Here is a 19,834-nt window from a genome sequence, read left to right on the forward strand (position 1 = left end):
CTGGCTTCCCATCGTAGAATTTTCTGATAAGAATATTGGGAGGTTCCAAATTCTGGGTCTTCGTTCTGGGGATGGGACTGACATTGGTGGGAGAGCAGGCCATAAAATTAAGTGGTGTTGGGCAAGGGGAGATATAGTGAGCAACAAAAACAGGCCATCTTCGGGAATTGCAGAACTGTGTCTCATAACCGTTCTAGGGACACGAGGGAGACTGCGGTCAGGAAAGGGTTACTGCTCCCAATCCAGCGTAGATCGAGTCAGGAATTGCTAAGCTCCTCCTCCTGCTTCTCCCTCCAGCTTTCTGACTCGATCTGTGCTGGATCGGACGCATTTAGCCATTCTCTCTGCCTTAAGGCAAATTCTCCATAATAATTGAGTCATTTCTATCTGCCCTTAGGATATCTCACCCTAAATTGAATTTAAATTTAAATTAGGAGGTGCAGACAGCGGGTGGGGGGGACTTTGTTCCTCCTCTGCTGCGACCGCTTGCGGTCCCAGGGATTGAGGCTTCCATCCGTGCCTCTCCCTGTGCCGGTGAGAGCGGTTAACGCCCAATACCGCCGAAGAGGACCTCCTCATGGAGTTGATGGTTCCTAATTATCTGACAGCAATTTAAAAAGGGCATTTACGTTCCGGAGAGCGGGGCTTCTCCCCGCTCCCGAAGGCACCTCCCGGCAGCTCATTCTGCTGTTTATTGATGACTCTGGGGGATTGAGGCTCTTCCGGCTTCTCCTTGACCCGCCGCCGTTGGAAAACACCCTCGCCCGGCGCTGCGGTCCTTATCGGCCCCAGATCGGAGAGATATCAGCGAAGAGGCTGGCGGTATTGTATAACGCTCATTAGCGCCGTTTCAGGCTTTGCTTTGGCGCCATTCCTTCTTCCCCTCTCCCTCCTTATTCTATTGCCTCCTAACTAGACAAAAAGGGGAAAAACCATTAAAAGAGGCTTCGCTCTCCCTCTGAAACATCAACTGGGAGCGAAAAGACTTACGGGCCGCCATTTTGTTCCTGCCTCGTGGCCGTTAGAGGCCTGCTTTTAAGATGGCTTCCCGGCCTACTAAAGCAACCAAACGCCAGGCCTCTGAGGACCCTACTCCTGGTCCCTCTTCAGCTGAGCCAGCTAAAAAGACTAAGAAACCTCATTCTTCTAAAGAGGATAAAAAGGCTGCAGCCAAAGCCAAGGAAGAGCTTCGTTTGCATCAAGCAATTGAACGCTCAATCCAGAAGGCCATTAGAGAGGCCTCACTTAGAGAGACCACAGCTCAGCATGGGCCCATGCCTCCTCAGCCTTTGGCCCCCCAGATTTCTACAGCCACCCCACCTGACCCTTCAGCTGTCCAGGCCCCGGCCTTGCCCCATTTGTCCCCAGACAGGGGGACATTACCATCACCATTGCAAGGGGATATTTGCGAGGCCCTTTTCGGTCCTCAATCCGACCCTCCCTCACAAGACCAAGCCCCCCCATCGTCCACTCCCTCTGGCATTCCCCCTGTAATAGCCCCTGCGGGGGACCCTGGCCCTTCAGGCCCTTCTATTACTCCAGAGCTACTGTCCTTCATTCAAGTGGCTATCCATAAAGGGGTGCAAGCCGAGTTACAATGTAATACATCCTCCTGGGTGGCAGGATCGGCCTGCTCAGCCATTGACTTAGAGGGCTCCTTATTAGAGGAAGGCCACGCCCCTGCTGATATTGCTGCCGCTTCAATAGCACCTTCAGAACATCCATCCTACCCCGAGGATGACGCTCGGGAAAGGGAGCTTTCCGATGATGAAGACCTTGGCCCTGACCAGCCTTCATTCGTAGGTCTCTTTAAGCCCCAGCTTTTTAGGTCTTTGCTACATAAGGCTAAACTAACCACCCATCTGGGGAACCCTTCGGTTAATCCCTCGTCAACCGGGGATGCAGGAGCGCCTCTGCCCCTCTTTGAGGTCCCGGAGGTGGAAACGGAGGAAATTCCGGGCCCAAAACTTTTTAGGGACGTCCTTAGGAAGCAATGGTCCTCTCCTGCTTCGGGGCCTAACCCTAACCAATTAGATAGACGGTTTTACAATTTGGCCCAGAGTTGGCATCACTCCTTCAAATTCTGGTGATTGATCCCCCAGTAGCCGCTCTGGCAGCCCCGTCTAATGTAAATGGGCCACCTGAAGATAACCTCCGTCCGGAGGATAAACGATTGGAGCAATCCTTGGTAAGATCACATATGGCCTCAGCCTGGGCAGCTAAATCTGCCCTGGCTTCATCCTTTTTCAATAGGGCATCTATCCTTTGGATCAGGCAACTGCAGGATAGGCTCCCGGTATCGGATACCAGGTCCCACCAGGACCTTAATAAGATCTTAGCTGCCCTAGAGTTCTCCGCGGACGCGACGCTCAACGCCGCTCGCTTTGCGGCGAAGTCCATAGGATCCTCAGTCACCTCCCGCCGCCTGCTCTGGCTCCGCAATTGGCAGGCGGACGCCAAATCGAAGTGGCGCCTTGCCTCTTCTGCCTTCGAGGGCCCCTCCCTCTTCGGGGCACCCCTGGAACCTTTGCTGATAGAAACAAGGGACAAGAAACGTATCCTTCCCAGTGTCTCCAGACGGTCAGATCTTCGACCTCCCGCTCCCCACTTTCGCTCCTTTCGTCCCTTCGAATACCCTCACTCGGGGTAGGCCTCCCAGAGCCTTTCCCTCTCGTTTCCGGCCCCCAGATCGCCAAGGGTACCCGCTCCAGAGGGGATTCCCCAGACGTTTTTCCCGTGGGGGCCGCGGGCGGCCCTTCCGCAGATTGCGATAACTACACGTCTAATCCTCCCATTGGGGGCTGCCTGGCTCTCTTCGCCAGCCAGTGGGAGGCTTCATCTTCGGACACTTGGGTTCGGGAGACGGTTAGGTGGGGCCTCTCCCTAGAATTTCTCTCCACTCCTCCCGACAGGTTTCTCCGATGCCCTACTTCCTGGGATCGGCAGAAACGGCTCCTGCTGGACTCGGCTATCAAACATCTCCTTGACATTCAGGCCATCGAGCCGGTTCCTCAGGAGCAGCACGGACAGGGTTTTTACTCCCGCCTGTTCGTCGTTCAGAAATCCTCGGGGGGCTGGAGGGCTATTAGACCTCAAGTCTTTGAACTGCTGGGTCGCCTACCGGCGGTTCAAGATGCAGTCACTTTCCTCCATTTTGGAAAGTATAAGGGTCGGGGACTTCCTCACGTCAGTTGACCTGACTGAGGCCTATCTTCATGTCCCCATTCATCCGGCTTATACCAAATTTCTTTGGTTTTGTTATGCGGGCCGCCACTACCAGTATCGTGCCCTTCCATTCGGCCTATCCTCGGCTCCCCGAGTTTTCACTAAATTGATGGCTGCTCTTGCGGCTCACCTTCGAGCTCTACCAATTCGGATCCAATGTTACCTCGACGATCTCCTCATCCTCTCGAGCTCGGAGGCCCGGGCACATCAGGACCTGGACTCCACCCTCCAGATCCTGACGGCTCATGGCTTCTCCATCAACTGGGCCAAGAGCCATCTGATACCTACGACCCGCATCCAACACCTGGGGACTATCATTGATACGGTCGAGAGCAGGATCTTTCTTTCCGAGGAGCGACTTACCAGCTTGCGGTCGCTGGCCCGGTCTGTCGCTGAGGGGTCCCCTGTCTCCCTGGCGACCCTTTCTCACCTCCTTGGAAAGATGGTCTCATGCATTGGCATCGTGCCTTGGCCCCGTCTCCACTGCAGGGCTCTGCAGTGGTTTCTTCTCCCGTATCAGAAGTCCCATCTTTCGGCCTCCAAACAACTTGTTCACCTTAACCCTTCCGTCCTTCAGTCCCTCCACTGGTGGTCTTCCGGGGCCCTATCCAAAGGGAGGGAATTCAGGGAACCCAACCCTGTCATCCTAACAACAGATGCCAGCCTTCTCGGCTGGGGGGCCCACATTCAATCTCATATGGCCCAGGGCCTATGGACCTTCGAAGACAAGGCTTACAACATAAATTGGCTGGAGCTCTGAGCCATCCACCTCGCCCTCCGGGTTTTCAAGGGCACGGTCAGAGACCGACATGTGATTGTCCGGACGGACAACGTGGCCGCCAAGGCCAACGTCAATCGCCTGGGGGGGACTCGGTCCCGCCTTCTCATGATGGAGGCGGAACGCTTGGGAGCTTGGGCGGAGGCCAACCTGCGATCTCTGCGAGCCTCCCACATCTCCGGAGCGACCAACACCCAGGCCGACTGGCTGAGCCGCTCCAGGGTGGACCACGGCGAATGGAGGCTCCACCCGGATCTCTTTCACCGAATCACGCTCCACTTCGGGACTCCAGTGGTGGACCTGTTTGCAACGAGGGACAATCGTCAAACTCCCCACTTCTTCTCCAGGTTTCCGGACCCGATGGCGGACGCCACGGACGCTCTCCTGAGCGAGTGGCCCAGGGGTCTTCTATATGCCTTTCCCCCCCTTCCCCTCCTGTCCAGGGTAATCCGGAAACTTCTGGAGGAACGTGCGGAGCTGATCCTCGTCGCGCCCCACTGGCCCCGTCGGCCTTGGTTCGCCGATCTTCAGGCACTATCGATTCGTCCTCCTTGGCGCCTTCCTCCCGCCGACGTTATCCTGCAACAGGGTTTGCTCCGTCATCCGGATGCCGCTTGGCTGCAGCTAACCGCCTGGCGGTTGAGCGCCAACTCCTGACGGAGCGTCATCTGCCTGACAGCGTGGTCGACACCATCTCGGCGGCCCGTCGCCCGGCCACGGTACGAATTTACCAGGCCACATGGAGCTCCTTCGCGGGATGGTGCACACTACAGGGGATTGACCCGAAACGGGCCTCTACAGAACAGGTACTCGTTTTCTTACAGAAGGGGTTGGACACGGGTCTTGCTCCAAATACTTTACGCAGGCAAGTAGCCGCCTTATCTTCTATTCTCTGCTTGGGGTCTAGGAACTCTCTAGCCCAACATCCCCTTATTCGACTGTTCCTCAAAGGGGCATCAAATAGTCGCCCTCCGCCCATACACCGCTACCCCACCTGGGACCTTCCTAAAGTTCTAGACGCCCTTACTCGGAGCCCCTTCGAACCTATCCACTCAGTAGGATTGAGGTTTCTCTCCTACAAGGTGTCCTTCTTGATCGCAATCACATCCACTAGGCGGATTTCGGAACTGGCAGCTCTATCCACGAGGGCTGACCTCTGCATCTTCCACCCTGACAGGGTGGTCCTCTGTTTGGACCCCACCTTCCTTCCCAAAGTTAATTCCACCTTTCATCAAACTCAAGAACTGGTTCTCCCTGATTTTTGTCCCCGCCCGTCCCACCCTAGGGAACGTGTTTGGCATTCCCTGGATGTCCGCCGCGCTCTACGCATTTATCTCTGGCGGACTTCCTCCTTCCGCAGGACGGAAGCGCTTTTCGTCTCCTTTCAGCCCGCATCAATGGGCCTCAAGGTTTCCTCTCACACGGTGGGGCGTTGGCTTCGCGCCACTATCGCCTCAGCCTACGAGGCTTTGGATATTCCTGTCCCGGGGCGCATCACCGCCCATTCCACACGTAGCGCTGCCACCTCTGCAGCCTGGGCTACCCAGGCTTCCCTTCTGGATATATGCCGGGCAGCTACCTGGGCGTCTCCCACGCCCTTCATTCGTCACTATAAAATTGATTCCTTTGCTTCGGCGGAGGTGGCTTTCGGCCGCCGGGTTCTCCAACAGGTCTGCGCAGACCAAGCTTCCACGTCCCAGGCGGGTCCCTCCCAGTAGTTCATGGGCTTTGGCATGTCCCTTTCCTGACCGCAGTCTCCCTCGTGTCCCTAGAACGGGCGTTGTCTTACCTGAACGCCCCTTCTGGGGACTGGGGAGACTGCAGTCAGCCCCACCCTTCCGCCGGTCCGTCTCGGCCAGGGCACTTCTGTTTTTCTTTATTTCAGGTTGGCTGGTGCGTCGTCAGGAATCACATCACATCCCTTATCCGAAAGCTGGAGGGAGAAGCAGGAGGAGGAACTTAGCAATTCCTGACTCGATCTACGCTGGATTGGGAGCAGTAACCCTTTCCTGACCGCAGTCTCCCCAGTCCCCAGAAGGGGCGTTCAGGTAAGACAACGCCCGTTCTACGTTCCAGCTACCTGACTTTAGCCCCAATGCTTTGTCAGTGGACGTTTAGCAGCCCTGGCCACTAGCTGCTTCTACTGAATATGAAGTCAGTCTGTAATAGGTTTTTGTCATCAATGATTTGATCAATAATGAGATGACAGACTTGGCATAAACAAGTTCATTTAGTGACCGTTCAAAATTGCAATGGCACTGAAAAATGTGAGTTTTGACATTTTTCACACTTATGACCATTGCAGCATCCCCATGGTCATGTGATTTGCATTCAGATGCTTGACAAACTGGTTCGTATTTATAATAGTTGCAGTGTCCCAGCGTCACATGATCTCCTTTTCGCCCCTCTGACAAGCAAAGTTAATGGGAAAGTCAGATTCACTTAACACTAATTTAACAATTACAATGTTACTAATTTAACAACTGCATTTCACAATGTGGCAAGAAAAGTCATGAAATGGGGCAAAACTCACTTAGCAACATAAATTCTGCGCTCAATTGTAGTCGTAAGTTGAGGACTACCTGTATTACTGAGACCTGTGTGGATTCTAAAAGGGGAGTTGCCCTTTCCGAAATTTGCCCAACTGGGTTACAATTGAGCCATGGTGGCACAGTGGTTAGAATGCAATGTTACAGACTAACTCTGCCCACAGCCAGGAGTTTGATCCTGGTGGACTCAAGACTGACTCAGCCTTCCATTCTTCTGAAGTTGATAAAATGAGGACCCAGATTGTTAGGGGCAATATACTGACATTTGTAAACTGTTTAGAGAGTGATATAAAGCACCACGGGATGGGTGGTATGTAAGTCTAAATGCTATTGCTATTGTTATTGCATTGTGACAAGGATGCAGGGTCATTCATGAGGGAAATTCATGATTTCTTACAATTTTCACAGATCACAGATTACCAGTTGTGTGATCCTGTTCATTAAGTTGGGCTATAGAGATCAGTTAGGATTGTTATTGTAGTTCCAGCCCTCCTGCTGCACAGCAACCTCTCTGCTTGAACTCCTTTCACTCTATTTCTGGATTTGGCTGGTGGTTCTGTGGCACTTTAAGCTGCCTTCCCTTGAAATGGGCTCTGAGGTGGCTCTAGAGGCTACCATGACAGCCATGGGCCTATCCCAGGTTAGTTAGAAATCCATTCAAAGTGCTGGTGTCTTAGATTACTAGAGACATACTTAGATGACGCCATTGTGGAGTCCTCTTTTATGCCCAGGCTTTGTATATTTATTTGTCTTCATAAGTTTTTTTATGGTCGCGCAACAGTTTCCGCAATTCCTGGAGGAAACATCCTATCTAGATCCGTTCCAGTTCGGTTTCAGGTCTGGGCACAGCACGGAAACGGCATTGGTCGCGTTGGTGGATGATCTCTGGAGGGCTCGGGACAGGGGTTGTTCCTCTGTTCTGGTCCTATTAGATCTCTCAGCGGCTTTTGATACCATCGACCATAGTATCATGCTGCACCGGCTGGAAGAGTTGGGGGTGGGAGGAACTGTGTTGCGGTGGTTCTCCTCCTTTCTCTCCGACCGGTCGCAGTTTGTGTTGGCAGGGGGGCAGAGGTCGACCTCGAGGCCTCTCATCTGTGAAGTGCCGCAGGGATCGGTCCTCTCGCCCCTTCTGTTCGACATTTATGTGAAGCCGCTGGGTGAGATTTATTTATTTATTTATTTATTTATTTATTTATTTTTCATATTTGTATACCGCCCTACTCCCGAGGGACTCAGGGCGGTGAACAGCCATAAATAAATACAAAGACATACAAAAGTTAAAAACTATTAAAAACTATTAAATAATTTAGGATTAGGTTCAAAGATTAAAACATCCAATTTAACTAAAAGAGATTTAAAACCCAATTTAAAGCCAATTTAAAGGCCAACTTAAAAGGGAGAGTTAGGCCAGACCAGCCTGTTGGAATAAAAACGTTTTTAGGGCGCGGCGGAAGATGCGTAGGTCTTCGATCCTCCATATCTCCGGGGGGAGCTCGTTCCAGATGGCAGGTGCCCCCACAGAGAAGGCTCTCCTCCTGGGGGCCGCCAGTCGACATTGTTTGGCTGACGGCACCCCGAGGAGCCCCTCCCTATGGGAGTGAACTGGTTGGTGAGAGGCTACTGGTGGCAGGAGGCGGTCTCGTAAGTACCCTGGTCCTGAGCCATGGAGCGCTCTAAAGGTAGTAACCAAAACCTTGAAGCGCACCCGGAAGACCACCGGGAGCCAGTGCAGCTCGCACAGGAGGGGGGTCACATGAGAGCGCCACATTGCTCCCGTCACCACCTGCGCGGCCGCATTCTGGACCAGTTGGAGTCTCCGGGTGCTTCTCAAGGGGAGCCCCATGTAGAGAGCATTACAATAATCCAGGCGTGAGGTGACAAGGGCGTGAGTGACCGTGCGTAACGAGTCCCGATCCAGAAAGGGATGCAACTGGCGAATCAGGCGAACCTGATAAAAAGTCCTCCTGGCCACGGCCGTCATATGCTGTTCTAAAGACAGCCGCGAGTCTAGGAGGGCGCCCAAGTTGCGAACCCCATCTGTGGGGGCCAACGACTCGCCCCCAATAGTCAGAGATGGTGCCAACTGACTATATCGGGACGATGGAAACCACAGCCATTCGGTCTTGGATGGGTTAAGCCTGAGTCTGTTCCTCCCCATCCAGATCCGTACAGCCTCCAGGCATCGGGACATCACCTCGAGGGCATCATTGGGGTTGTCTGGGGTGGAGATGTACAGCTGGGTGTCATCAGCGTACTGATGGTACTTCACCCCAAAACCACAGATGATCTCACCCAGCGGCTTCACATAAATGTTGAACAGAAGGGGCGAGAGGACCGATCCTTGTGGCAACCCACATATAAGGGGCCTCAGGGTCGACCTCTGCCCCCCTGTCAACACAGACTGCGACCGGTCAGAGAGAAAGGAGGAGAACCACTGTAAAACAGTGCCCCCCACCCCCAACCCTTCCAACCGGTGCAGCATGATATCATGATCGATGGTATCAAAAGCCGCTGAGAGGTCTAATAGGACCAGGACAGAGGAGCAACCCCTGTCCCGAGCCCTCCAGAGATCATCAACCAATGCGACCAATGCTGTCTCTGTGCTGTACCCAGGCCTGAAGCCCGACTGGAACGGATCTAGATAATTCAATTCATCCAGGTACTGAGGCAGTTGTCGTGCAACCACACTCTCAACAACCTTTGCAACAAAGCGAAGGTTGGAGACAGGACGATAATTTGCTAACACAGCTGGGTCTAGGGAGGGCTTCTTGAGGAGGGGCCTCACCACCGCCTCTTTCAAGGCGGCGGGAAAGACACCCTCACTCAAAGAAGCATTTATAATCTCCTGGAGCCAGCCTCGTGTCACCTCGCGGGAGGCCAGTACCAACCAGGAGGGACACGGGTCCAATAAACATGTGGTCGCATTTAGTCTGTTCAGTATCCTGTCCACGCTTTCGGGAGTCACAGGATCAAACTCTTCCCAAATAATATTCTCAGGACCTGCCCTTGTCATCTCCCCTGGATCAACCCAGTCAGAGTCCAGCTGTTCCCGAATCTGAGCGATTTTGTCATACAGATATTGTACAAAATCCTCAGCTCTACCCTCCAAGGGATCTTCCTGCGCCCCTTGGTGGAGCAGGGAGCGGGTCACCCTAAACAGGGCGGCTGGGCGATTATCTGATGACGCAATAAGAGCAGAAAAGTAGTTACTCTTCTCTACTCTTATCGCCACTAGGTAATTCTTAATATGAGATCTTACCAGTGTTCGGTCGGATTCAGAACGACTAGCCCTCCAACTGCTCTCTAGGCGTCTTTTCCGGTGCTTCATCTCCCTCAGCTCCTCAGTATACCAAGGAGCCAGGTGAGACCGGCGCCGGGTCAGAGGCCGCAAAGGCACGACTCGGTCTAAAGCTCCAGCAGCCGCCCTATCCCAGGCGGCCACTAAGTCCTCAGCCGAGTCGTGTGCCAGAACCTCAGGAAATGGCCCAAGCTCCATCTGGAATCTCTCAGGATCCATCAGGCGCCTGGGGCGGAACCACCTGGTTGGTTCCGCCTCCCTGCGGCGGGGTGTGGCGGTTCGGAGGTCCAGGCGAAGGAGGGAGTGATCTGACCATGACAAGGGTTCAATCGCTATATCCCCTATCTCTAGATCACTCGACCACTGTCCAGAGACAAAAACCAGGTCCAGTGTGTGTCCCCCCATGTGAGTAGAGCCATAAATTAACTGGGTCAGGTCCATAGCCGTCATGGAAGCCATGAACTCCCGAGCCATCTCAGACGTCTCGCCGACTGATGACAGGTTAAAATCCCCCATGACCATAAGCCTGGGGGTGTCAACTGCCACCGCGGCTATAACATCAAGCAGCTCAGGCAGGGCTGTTGCCACGTGGCAGGGAGCCAGGTACGTGACTAGCAAGCCCAACTGCACCCTATGACCCCACTTCACAAGGAGGGACTCACATCCAGCCGTCTGAGGAACAGTGGCCTCCCTTGGTCCAAGACCTTCGTTAATAACAACCGCTACCCCTCCGCCCCTCCCCTGTGACCTTGGCTGATGGAAAGCACGGAAACCTGGTGGGCACATATCAACAAGGGGGGCTCCCCCTTCCTGGCCCAACCAGGTCTCCGTAATACCCGCCAGGTCCGCACCCCCCTCCTGAATAAGGTCACAAATGAGGGGGGCTTTATTTACTACGGACCTGGCGTTGCATAGCATCAGCCGAAGGCCTGGGGTCCGAAATTCCGTACAACCTGGGGAACGAGAAGAGCTTTGAGGGTCGGAGCGTGCCACCGCTTGCAACCAGCGAGGATGCACTCCCGCAAGATGATGTGGCCCCCTGCTCCCGCCATATCTGCCCCTCCCACCTACAGTATCGATGTTATGGCCATCTGTATCGTAAGGTCTAATCCTCTCCTTGACCCCTGAGTCCGCACCTCCCATGCCACGCCCATCGGCTGGCCCAGATACCCTCCCCCGCGGGTCTTCCTCCGAACCCCCGCAACCTATCCCCCTCCCAGAATTCCTTAAAATCTTATTTAAAAATTTCCCTAAAAAACCCCATAACCCTCTTTTTTGCTGTATGCCATCTCTCTGGACTCCAAAGACCGTCATCGAGATAGGCCCTCGATAAAGAAGAGGGCCAGACCTGCGAGAGGGGGGCATCTCGCAGTTTGAGGAGTTCTCCCAATGAGTACATTTTGTAGCTAGATAGTCTATAGCTGGTAGGCATGTCCTAGTTATCCAGGGTCCTGTGGAGAGAGTATCAATCAGAGGTACAAGTCATTTTAGTCCCACTGATCTCTCACATCAGCAGTAGAAAGACTTAAGCCATTTTGGACTCAGATGTAAACATCAATCACCCTCTCACGGCAATCAGATATAAGGGGAAAAAAAGAGATCATCCGTGGCTTTGGGGTGAGATACCATCAGTATGCTGATGACACCCAGCTGTACATCTCCACCCCAGGCCACCCCAACGATGCCCTTGAAGTGATGTCCCAGTGCCTGGAGGCTGTACGGATCTGGATGGGGAGGAACAGGCTCAACCCTTCCAAGACTAAGTGGCTGTGGCTCCCGGCATCCCGATATAGTCAGTTGACTCCATCACTGACTATTGGGAGCGAGTCTTTGGCCCCCACTGAAAGGGCTCGCAATCTGGGAGTCCTCCTGGATAGGCAGCTGTCTTTGGAGGAACATCTGACGGCTGTAACCAGGGGGACCTTTTATCAGGTTCGCCTGATTCGCCAGTTGCGGCCCTTTCTCGATCGGGATTCCTTGTGCACAGTCACTCACGCCCTCGTCACCTCTCGCCTTGACTACTGCAGTGCTTTCTACATGGGGCTCCCCTTGAAGAACACCCGGAGGCTCCAGCTGGTCCAGAATGCAGCAGCGCGGGTAGTGACGGGAGCAACATGGCGCTCCCATGTAACACCGCTCCTGCACGAGCTGCACTGGCTCCCAGTGGTCTTCCGGGTGCGCTTCAAGGTGTTGGTTATCACCTTTAAAGCGCTCCATGGCATAGGGCCTAGCTATCTGCGAGACCGCCTGCTGCTACCGACGACCTCCCATCGACCCGTGCGCTCCCACAGAGAGGGCCTCCTCAGGGTGCCATCAGCCAAACAATGTAGGCTGGTGACCCCCAGGGGGAGGGCCTTCTCTGTGGGGGTTCCCACCCTCTGGAATCAGTTGCCCTCGGAGATAAGGAGAATCCATGACCTCAATGCCTTCCGTCGTTCCCTTAAAACCCATCTTTTCCAGCAAGCCGGGTTGGCTTAGAAATTTTTAAATTCTTTTAATCAGTCTGTGATTTCTTAACTTTTGGGCCAAAATTTATATATATTTTTAAATGTTTTTTTAATATTTGTATTCTATGTTTTTTATCTTGGCTGTACACCGCCCTGAGTCCTCAGGGAGAAGGGCGGTATATAAATTGGAAATTAAATTAAATTAAATTAATGTGGATTTCTTATATTTGTCTAACTTTTGTTTTACTTGATTGTTGATTGTGTTTCTTCAGAATGTTTCACTTTGGTGTACATAACTGTTTATATTGCACATTTTGGATTTAATTTATTCAATTATGTATTTTTAACTCAAATTACAATTTGGTTAATAGTACACTGCTCATGTTGGTTAACTAAAGCACCTTAAATGATGTAAATCAGTCTAGCCATTGGTCAATCTCCTGATTCAGGAGTTCCATCTGGAACTCTTTTCACCCAAAGAGGCAATTATCCCCAGACACCTGGAACTTAGATAAAGGGGAAGATAGACCTGATTAAAAAAAGAAAAATGGCCTTGGAAAACTCAGTTAGGAGAATAGAGATTATATACTGCTCAAAAAAATAAAGGGAACACAAGCAGAAGACATCTGAGATCTGAAAGAATGAAATAGCCGTATTAAATACTTTGTTCTTTACATACAGTAGTTTATACACTGCTCAAACAACTAAAGGGAACACAAATCTACTGTATGTAACGAACAAAATATTTAATAAGGCTATTTTATTCATTCAGATCTCGGATGTCTTCTGCTTGTGTTCCCTTTATTTTTTTGAGCAGTGTATATGTTGTTTTCACAATTTAAAGCAGGGATGGATAATTGTACTTTCTAGAAGTTGTAGTACATTTTTTCTCCATTGGCCATGCTGTTCATGCTAATGTTCAACACCCAGAGAACAATTTCTTGGCCAGTTTGGGGTATTATTTTTCAGCTTCTAAAGCTGCATCATCTCGAAAACATTTTTAAAAAGGGACGTTGCAAAATATTCATATTTTTTCAGCAGTATCAGTTTTTTGCAAAGCCAGTCTTGAATTCTAAGAGTTGTAATCTCAAAACATCTAGAAGACACCAAATTGGGTAATATTGGTTACTAGGAGAGGAGGAAGATGCCATTTTTAAAGGACCTATTCTAAAGGAACTTAAAGATACTGATGTATGTAATTATTTTTAAATTCCAGAATAATTCTTCTTAACCAAGTCAATTAAAGAACGTCCTGGAAAGAGCTTGACAAGGTATGCTATAATGTCATTAGATATGATTGATTGATTGATTATGCACCATCAAGTAATTTTTTAACTTAGAAACCACATTGATTTTCTCCATGGCAATCTATCCCTAACCTATTCTTCCTAGAATATCCTAAGAAGATAAAGCTATATTTAGAGATTATTGTTGCATCTTTACTAATGTATAAAAGCATGTGTAAAGTTACATCACTTCATCTTGGAAGGAGCAAAAGAATGAATGACCATGTTCCTGAGGATTCTCAAAAATATTTGCACTTTCCCTCCTGTTTTATTCACTTAAAATCTGACTCAGTAGATTAAGTCAGGTTTTAACTGAGAGATGTAAGAAAAAGAGATTTCAAAGCATGTAATCATTCTGCCAACATTTTATTTATTTATTTATTTATTAGTCCAATTTATATGCCGTCCTTCTCGGTAGACTCAGGGCGGCTTACAATGCATTATAGCAATAGCCTGCATACTTTTTTGTATATACCTGCTTATTAGGGCTTTCGGCCCCCCCTAAGCGGTGTTGTTCAAAGTTGGCTTATTGCCCCCACAATCCGGGTCCTCAATTTACCTACCTCGAAAGGATGGAAGGCTGAGTCAACCTTGAGCCTGGTGAGATTCGAACTTGCACTAATTGCGGGCAGCTGGCAGCTAAGTGCTAGCACTTAACAGCACTTTAGTCCGCTGCACCATCGAGGTTCTTCTACAAAATTTTCCTGTTTGTGGCTACAATGTTGTCACTTTTAGGAATAATCAGGGCTTCTTAATCATCTCGAGAAATGATCTTTTGATAATATCGTCTAAGCAAGTCCTTATCGAATTAATACGATTATACATATGCTAATGTTCTTACATGTGCTGTGGTAGTTACTATTTATAAATGTTTCCTTGTGACAATGTGCTTATGAATAAATCCACATTCAAAGAATTGAAAAGGAAGCATATTATTTTTTATGTTTACTTCCTTGTTATGATTATTATGATTTAAAATTCATACCATTCTATCAGTGGGAATCTCCAAAGTGTGAATCTCCAAAGTACTATATTCATCCAAGCTATATTTATCTCTTGAAAGCATCAGCGGGATACAGTATCTTCATTGCAATAAATGTTGCATTGCACTAAATGCAATAAATAAACAATAAGTGAACAATCAAAAAAGGGGGAAAATTAATTCTTTTCTTTAGCAGCACTCTGTCTTTTCTGCTTTTTCTCTGATATTTGTCATCTGCCTGAATGTCAGCAATGTTACAAAAATACCTGCTTTGCAAGGTAGACAGGTTTAATGAAGAACACACGGGAACAAAAACCTACTGCAAAATCTTCTAATATCATTTTGTCTACTTTTGTCTGTACTTAAATGCCTCAAAAATGGGGCAACGTTTCCTCTTGCTAACTATGCAATCTATTTCTTGATGATGATGTCATTGGTTTTCTTTCCCTTCCTTCTATGAGTTCCCCTAGTTCAGTGATGGTGAATGTCGCCTATGCGCGGAAACATTGTATGTGTGCACTTGTTGGGGTCACGCTTTGGAAAAGCCAAACTTCCAGGTTCTAGCGTGCATGTGTGCCCAACGATCAGCTGGCCGGCACGCATGCGCAGGTTGGTTTTTGGAACTGCCACATGCACAAAGGACAACTGATCGGCGCACGCACATGAGTGCCAGAAACCTGGAAGTCAAACAGGCAAGGCCATGTGTGCCAGGTGACATGGCTTCGTGTACCACTTTGGGTATGCGTGCCAAAGGTTCTCCATCACGGCCCTAGTTGATTCCTATTCAATGAGTGACATTTCATTTTGAAATAAATTGAACCTTTCCTCCAAAGTCTGAAAAATCTTCCTCCCCCTGCTTTCCTGTATGTATTCAATGCATATGCAAAGGCATAGGAATACCAGGCTATATTTCTGACTGCTAGCCATACAGGAATGTCATTTTCTCCCCAATAATTATTGAAATAGTGACATCCCTGAAATAAATTTATAAGTGAATTTGGCCTGTTCAGTTTTCCTTTGGTATTTTCTCAGAGAGAATCAATACAGAATGCTATGTGGGCTTTTATTCAGGCCAGTCTTGTGGAAATATTGAAAAAACATTAACATAATTGGCTGGTTTTTCTCATGCACAATAATTTGTTTTCCAACTTTTTTCTCCCTAGGAAATAAAATATGTCCCTAAGAAAATTTCAGCAAATGGCTGTTTTTATGGGTATTCAATGTATTGCAGCAGGTGCTTTTACATACTACTATGTACAAAGTAAGTTCCATCATAGTTAGCAATTTGAAATTTATTTATAAAGGAAGTGTCTGTGCATTAACTTGATAAATTGAACTGGACCTTCTTAGACTGTAAGTACAGGGTCCTATTCATTTCTCCATGCTCAAATTTTTTTACAAACAGAAAGCCAGTATAGTCGGCAAAGAATTGGACTAACATTTCTCCTTGGAAATATTGTTTTCTATCTATAATAAGATTTTAAATGGGGAGATTTTAAAAACAATATCCCCACCTATTCATATGAGGATCAACCAAATATTGTGTATTCCTCTACTTAGAATCCTCTTTTATACTACCCAATTAAATATTTCTGATTTTGCTAATAGATGGAGGACTTCGACCTTCAAACATTTTATTTATTTGCCATCCAAATAAATAGGTGGGGATCACCATCAGGTGACTCTAGGTGGCTTACAATAAAATAGAAACAATATAAATTATTAAAATGATAAGCATTAACATTAAAGTTAGCAAAAATGACTGAAGAAGGAAGCAGAATGCAAACAGGATGGAGACAGAACCCTCTCTCAGTCCACCAATCAGCTCCAATATGGAATGTCTCCTATCAGGACCCGAGACCAATCGGCAGAGCCAGGTTTATGACTATCCTGTGCAAGGCCAAAGGGAGGAGGGATCTCACCTTGGAATCATAATGTTCCAGAGGGCAGGAACCTTGGTAGAAAAGGCTCTTCTCCTGGACCCTGCCAGCTGGAATTTCCTTGCTGGCACAGGAAAGACAGGCCAATCTCATTGGGGTGATAAATGGTGCTTCTAAGGAAAACATACTGATCTTTACAAATCCAAAATTTGCCTTGAATATGGCTATGACTGACAATGCTTGACTCTTAAAATGAATTATAAGAAATAAGATATACATTTTCTCCAACAAGGTATGCAAATCACATATGAGGGCTCTGGCATAAAACTTTATTTTTTCAGATTCAAAGTTTAGAAGGTATGCATTTTGTAGTTAAGATATTTTTGAAAATTATTTGATTTTGTAGAATCCCAACTGATTTGTGATACATTTTCAACAACAAAAACATATAAATAATCTCAGCTGATAATGGATTTTATAAATCTTATTTTTCCTACATAGCTTAATATTTTATATATCAAAAGAGTTTCCAGAACAGTAACTATACATCTTTTGCTGCAAAAATAATTTTCCATCCATCATACAAGCTTATGGGGGGGAAAGCATATGATGCAACAAAGTTTTATTGTTCTGCCAAAACAATTCTATAAATGTAGATTTTGCCATCATGCTCTACTTTCATGAACAGAGCAAGATATGACCCACCATTTGCTAAAAAATAGAAACACGAGAAACTTGTGGTTGGTAAACATTACTAAAAATCCTGCTCTTCTTTGCTTGCTATTGGATTGCCAACCAATGGAATGATTTTCTCAGCCAAGCAGCACTAGAAGCCAAAATGTTTTGTTAGTGTCAATGCTGAAATAATAGTTCCAAGGCACCAATGAAGAAATTTAATTTCCAAATTTACCTGACTAAGTAGTGGGCAACTATATAAAAATCCAGAATAATATGATATATAAATACCAATGTATTTAAAGTTGCTTACAAATAGGAGATTTTTCACGGTACAAAAAAGATAAAGTTGAGTATGGAATTGAGAAGATGCTGCAACAATTGGACAAATTATTGATTGGCCCAGATGAAAAATTGATAACAAAAATTTATAACTACTTATTAGAATTTGATACAGCTGAAGATATAGTGAAGGGAGTTATGATAGTGTGGGCAAAAAACATTGGGCATAATATTGAATTGGAGGATTGGGGGAAAATTTGGAATAGAAATTATAAAATAACTAAATCGGGAAAGTACAAAGAGAACCAGTATAAAATGTTTTATTGCTGGCACTTGGCACCCTCTAGACTAGCGAAGATATACACAAATCTAGGTCCGAACTGTTGGAAATATGGTCAAAAACAAGGTACCTTCTAGGTCAGTGATGGTTAACCATCGCGTGCCAGGAGAGGGGGCGGGGGAGAGTCCCGCGCGCATGTGCCCACACCGATAATTCTATGCACCCTGCCCTGCGCACGCGCATGCAAACCCCCCCACTCCTGGCACGCAATGGCCTGGTAGGCCTGTTTTTCTTTCTTACCTGGCTCCAGATCCTCTCTATTTATCTGGGAAGGGTGAAAACAGCCTTTCTCACTCCCTTGGAGGCCCTCCAAAGGCCTTAAATGGCCATTTCCCAACTCCCGGTGGGACAGGAATGTCAGATAAAATGTCTAACTCTTGTATTTATTCTACACTCTATGGTTTAGCATGGGTTAAATCCCTTAAACCCATCCCATTCCCAACTCCGCCTTACCTTTGACTCCTCCCTCCAAGTATATAAGTCCTTGTCTGTAAAACTTCTCCCTCAGATTTAGATGAATACCTATGAGATACAGAAGCAAGGTTATAGATGTATATGAATGCCGTATTTTCCGGCGTATAAGACGACTTTTTAACACATGAAAATCTTCTCAAAAGTCGGGGGTCGTCTTATATGCCAGGTGTCGTTCTCCTGTAACCAGGCAGACCAGCCCGAAAGGCTCTGACGAGCCTTAAATGGCTCTGGCGATCCAAGCTCTGACAATCCCAGCTTTGCCTCCTAATCAGGCAACTCAGCTGGGATCGCCAGAGCCATGTAAAAGGAAAAAATTTTTTTCTTTTACATGGCTCTGGCGATCCAAGCTCTGACGATCCCAGCTGCGTTGCCTGCTAATCAGGCAACGCAGCTGGGATCGCCAGAGCCATGTAAAAGGAAAAAAGTTTTTCCTTTTACATGGCTCTGGCGATCCAAGCTCTGATGATCCCAGCTGAGTTGCCTGGTAATCAGGCAACACAGCTGGGATCGCCAGAGCCATGTAAAAGGAAAAAAGTTTTCCCCCTCCAGCTTGCTTATCTTAGCTGCTAGTTGCAACGCTTGCCTTGCTTCGCTTGCCTGAATCCATTCCATCAGCAAGCAACTCCCTGCCTGCAATCAAGCAGGCAGAGAGTTGTGGACTTCAATTCCCAGAATTTCTCAGCCAGCAAAACAAAGCTGGCTGAGGAATTCTGGGAGTTGAAGTCTACAAGTCTTAAAGTTGCCAAGGTTGGAGACCTCTGTTCTATTGGGTAAGTTTTTTTCTCCTTTGGGAGCTTTAAAAAAAATAGTTAATTGGGGTTTTTTTTAGTTGTTCTTTTTTAGACCTAGCCATTTAAAGTTTAGGAAGTTTTAAATTTAGTTTTCATATAAAAATAAAAATAAAATAAAATAATATTTGTGCAGCTTTCTGAGATTTAGTGTGTTTCTGTAGTATTTCACTCTAACTATACAAACGCACAAAATCTCACAAAGCTGTATGTGGAATTTTGTGTGTGTAAAGTGTGAAAGTTGTTTTTTGGGGCTTTTTGTGGCTGTGTGAGGTTCCTGCTTGTTGCAGGGGCCATTTTGGGTCTAGCACAGCTGCTTTTACATTGTGGGTGAGCCAGTTGATGTTTTTTAATTTTTATTTGGTGTGCGTTGGAAGAGGAGTAGTCTTATACGGCGAGTATAGCCCAAACCCTATATTTTAACAGGAAAAGTCGTTTTATACCCCCAGTCGTTTTATACGCCGGAAAATACGGTAGGTTAAGTTATATTCTCAAAAATAAATAAATAAGTAATTTCTGTTATTGATGAAGTACTGAGAGTTATTGGGCTAGATCCTAGAAATTTAACAAGGAAGTGACATTTTTTGCTGGCCCCAGCCTCCAGAGCCTCTCTAGGAGTCTCTAGGAGCCCCTCTAGGAGTCTCTAGGAGTCTTTCTAGGAGTCTCTGGAGGCCGGGGACAGCAAAAAAGTCACTTCCTGTTCCACCAGCAGTTGGGAAATGGGCCGTTTCAGGCCTTTGGAGGTCCTCCGATGGAGTGGGAAAGGCTGTTTTTGCCCTTCCCAGATAAATGGAGAGGATCTGGAGCCATGTAAGAAAGAAAAATGG

General features: G+C 47.8%; 1 protein-coding gene and 1 long non-coding RNA gene across 8 annotated transcripts in view; one reads left to right on the forward strand and one right to left on the reverse strand.

Moving 5' to 3' along the window:
* The window catches only part of LOC148114166 (uncharacterized), a 113,674-nt gene extending 95,372 nt beyond the window's left edge, over nucleotides 1-18,302 (reverse strand). The window contains exon 1 of the long non-coding RNA XR_015733896.1: nucleotides 18,199-18,302. This is a non-coding gene — a long non-coding RNA (uncharacterized LOC148114166). The remainder of the gene's footprint in view (nucleotides 1-18,198) is intronic.
* Nucleotides 1-19,834, forward strand: part of COA1 (cytochrome c oxidase assembly factor 1) — a 118,791-nt gene that overhangs the window by 95,848 nt on the left and 3,109 nt on the right. For 3 of the 7 annotated variants that reach the window (XM_087892410.1, XM_087892411.1, XM_087892412.1), the window contains 2 exons: nucleotides 13,517-13,571; nucleotides 15,732-15,829. In XM_087892410.1, coding sequence (XP_087748536.1) covers nucleotides 15,742-15,829 — 88 coding nt within the window. In that variant the 5' untranslated portion in view covers nucleotides 13,517-13,571; nucleotides 15,732-15,741. Of the gene's footprint in view, nucleotides 1-297; nucleotides 6,052-13,516; nucleotides 13,573-15,731; nucleotides 15,830-19,834 lie in introns of those variants that run through there. The other 4 variants (XM_087892414.1, XM_087892415.1, XM_087892413.1 and 1 more) reach the window with 3 other exon arrangements.

The sequence above is a fragment of the Pantherophis guttatus genome, chromosome 4, assembly GCF_059756535.1.
Source record: "Pantherophis guttatus breed Tessera chromosome 4, ASM5975653v1, whole genome shotgun sequence".
NCBI lineage: Eukaryota > Metazoa > Chordata > Lepidosauria > Squamata > Colubridae > Pantherophis > Pantherophis guttatus.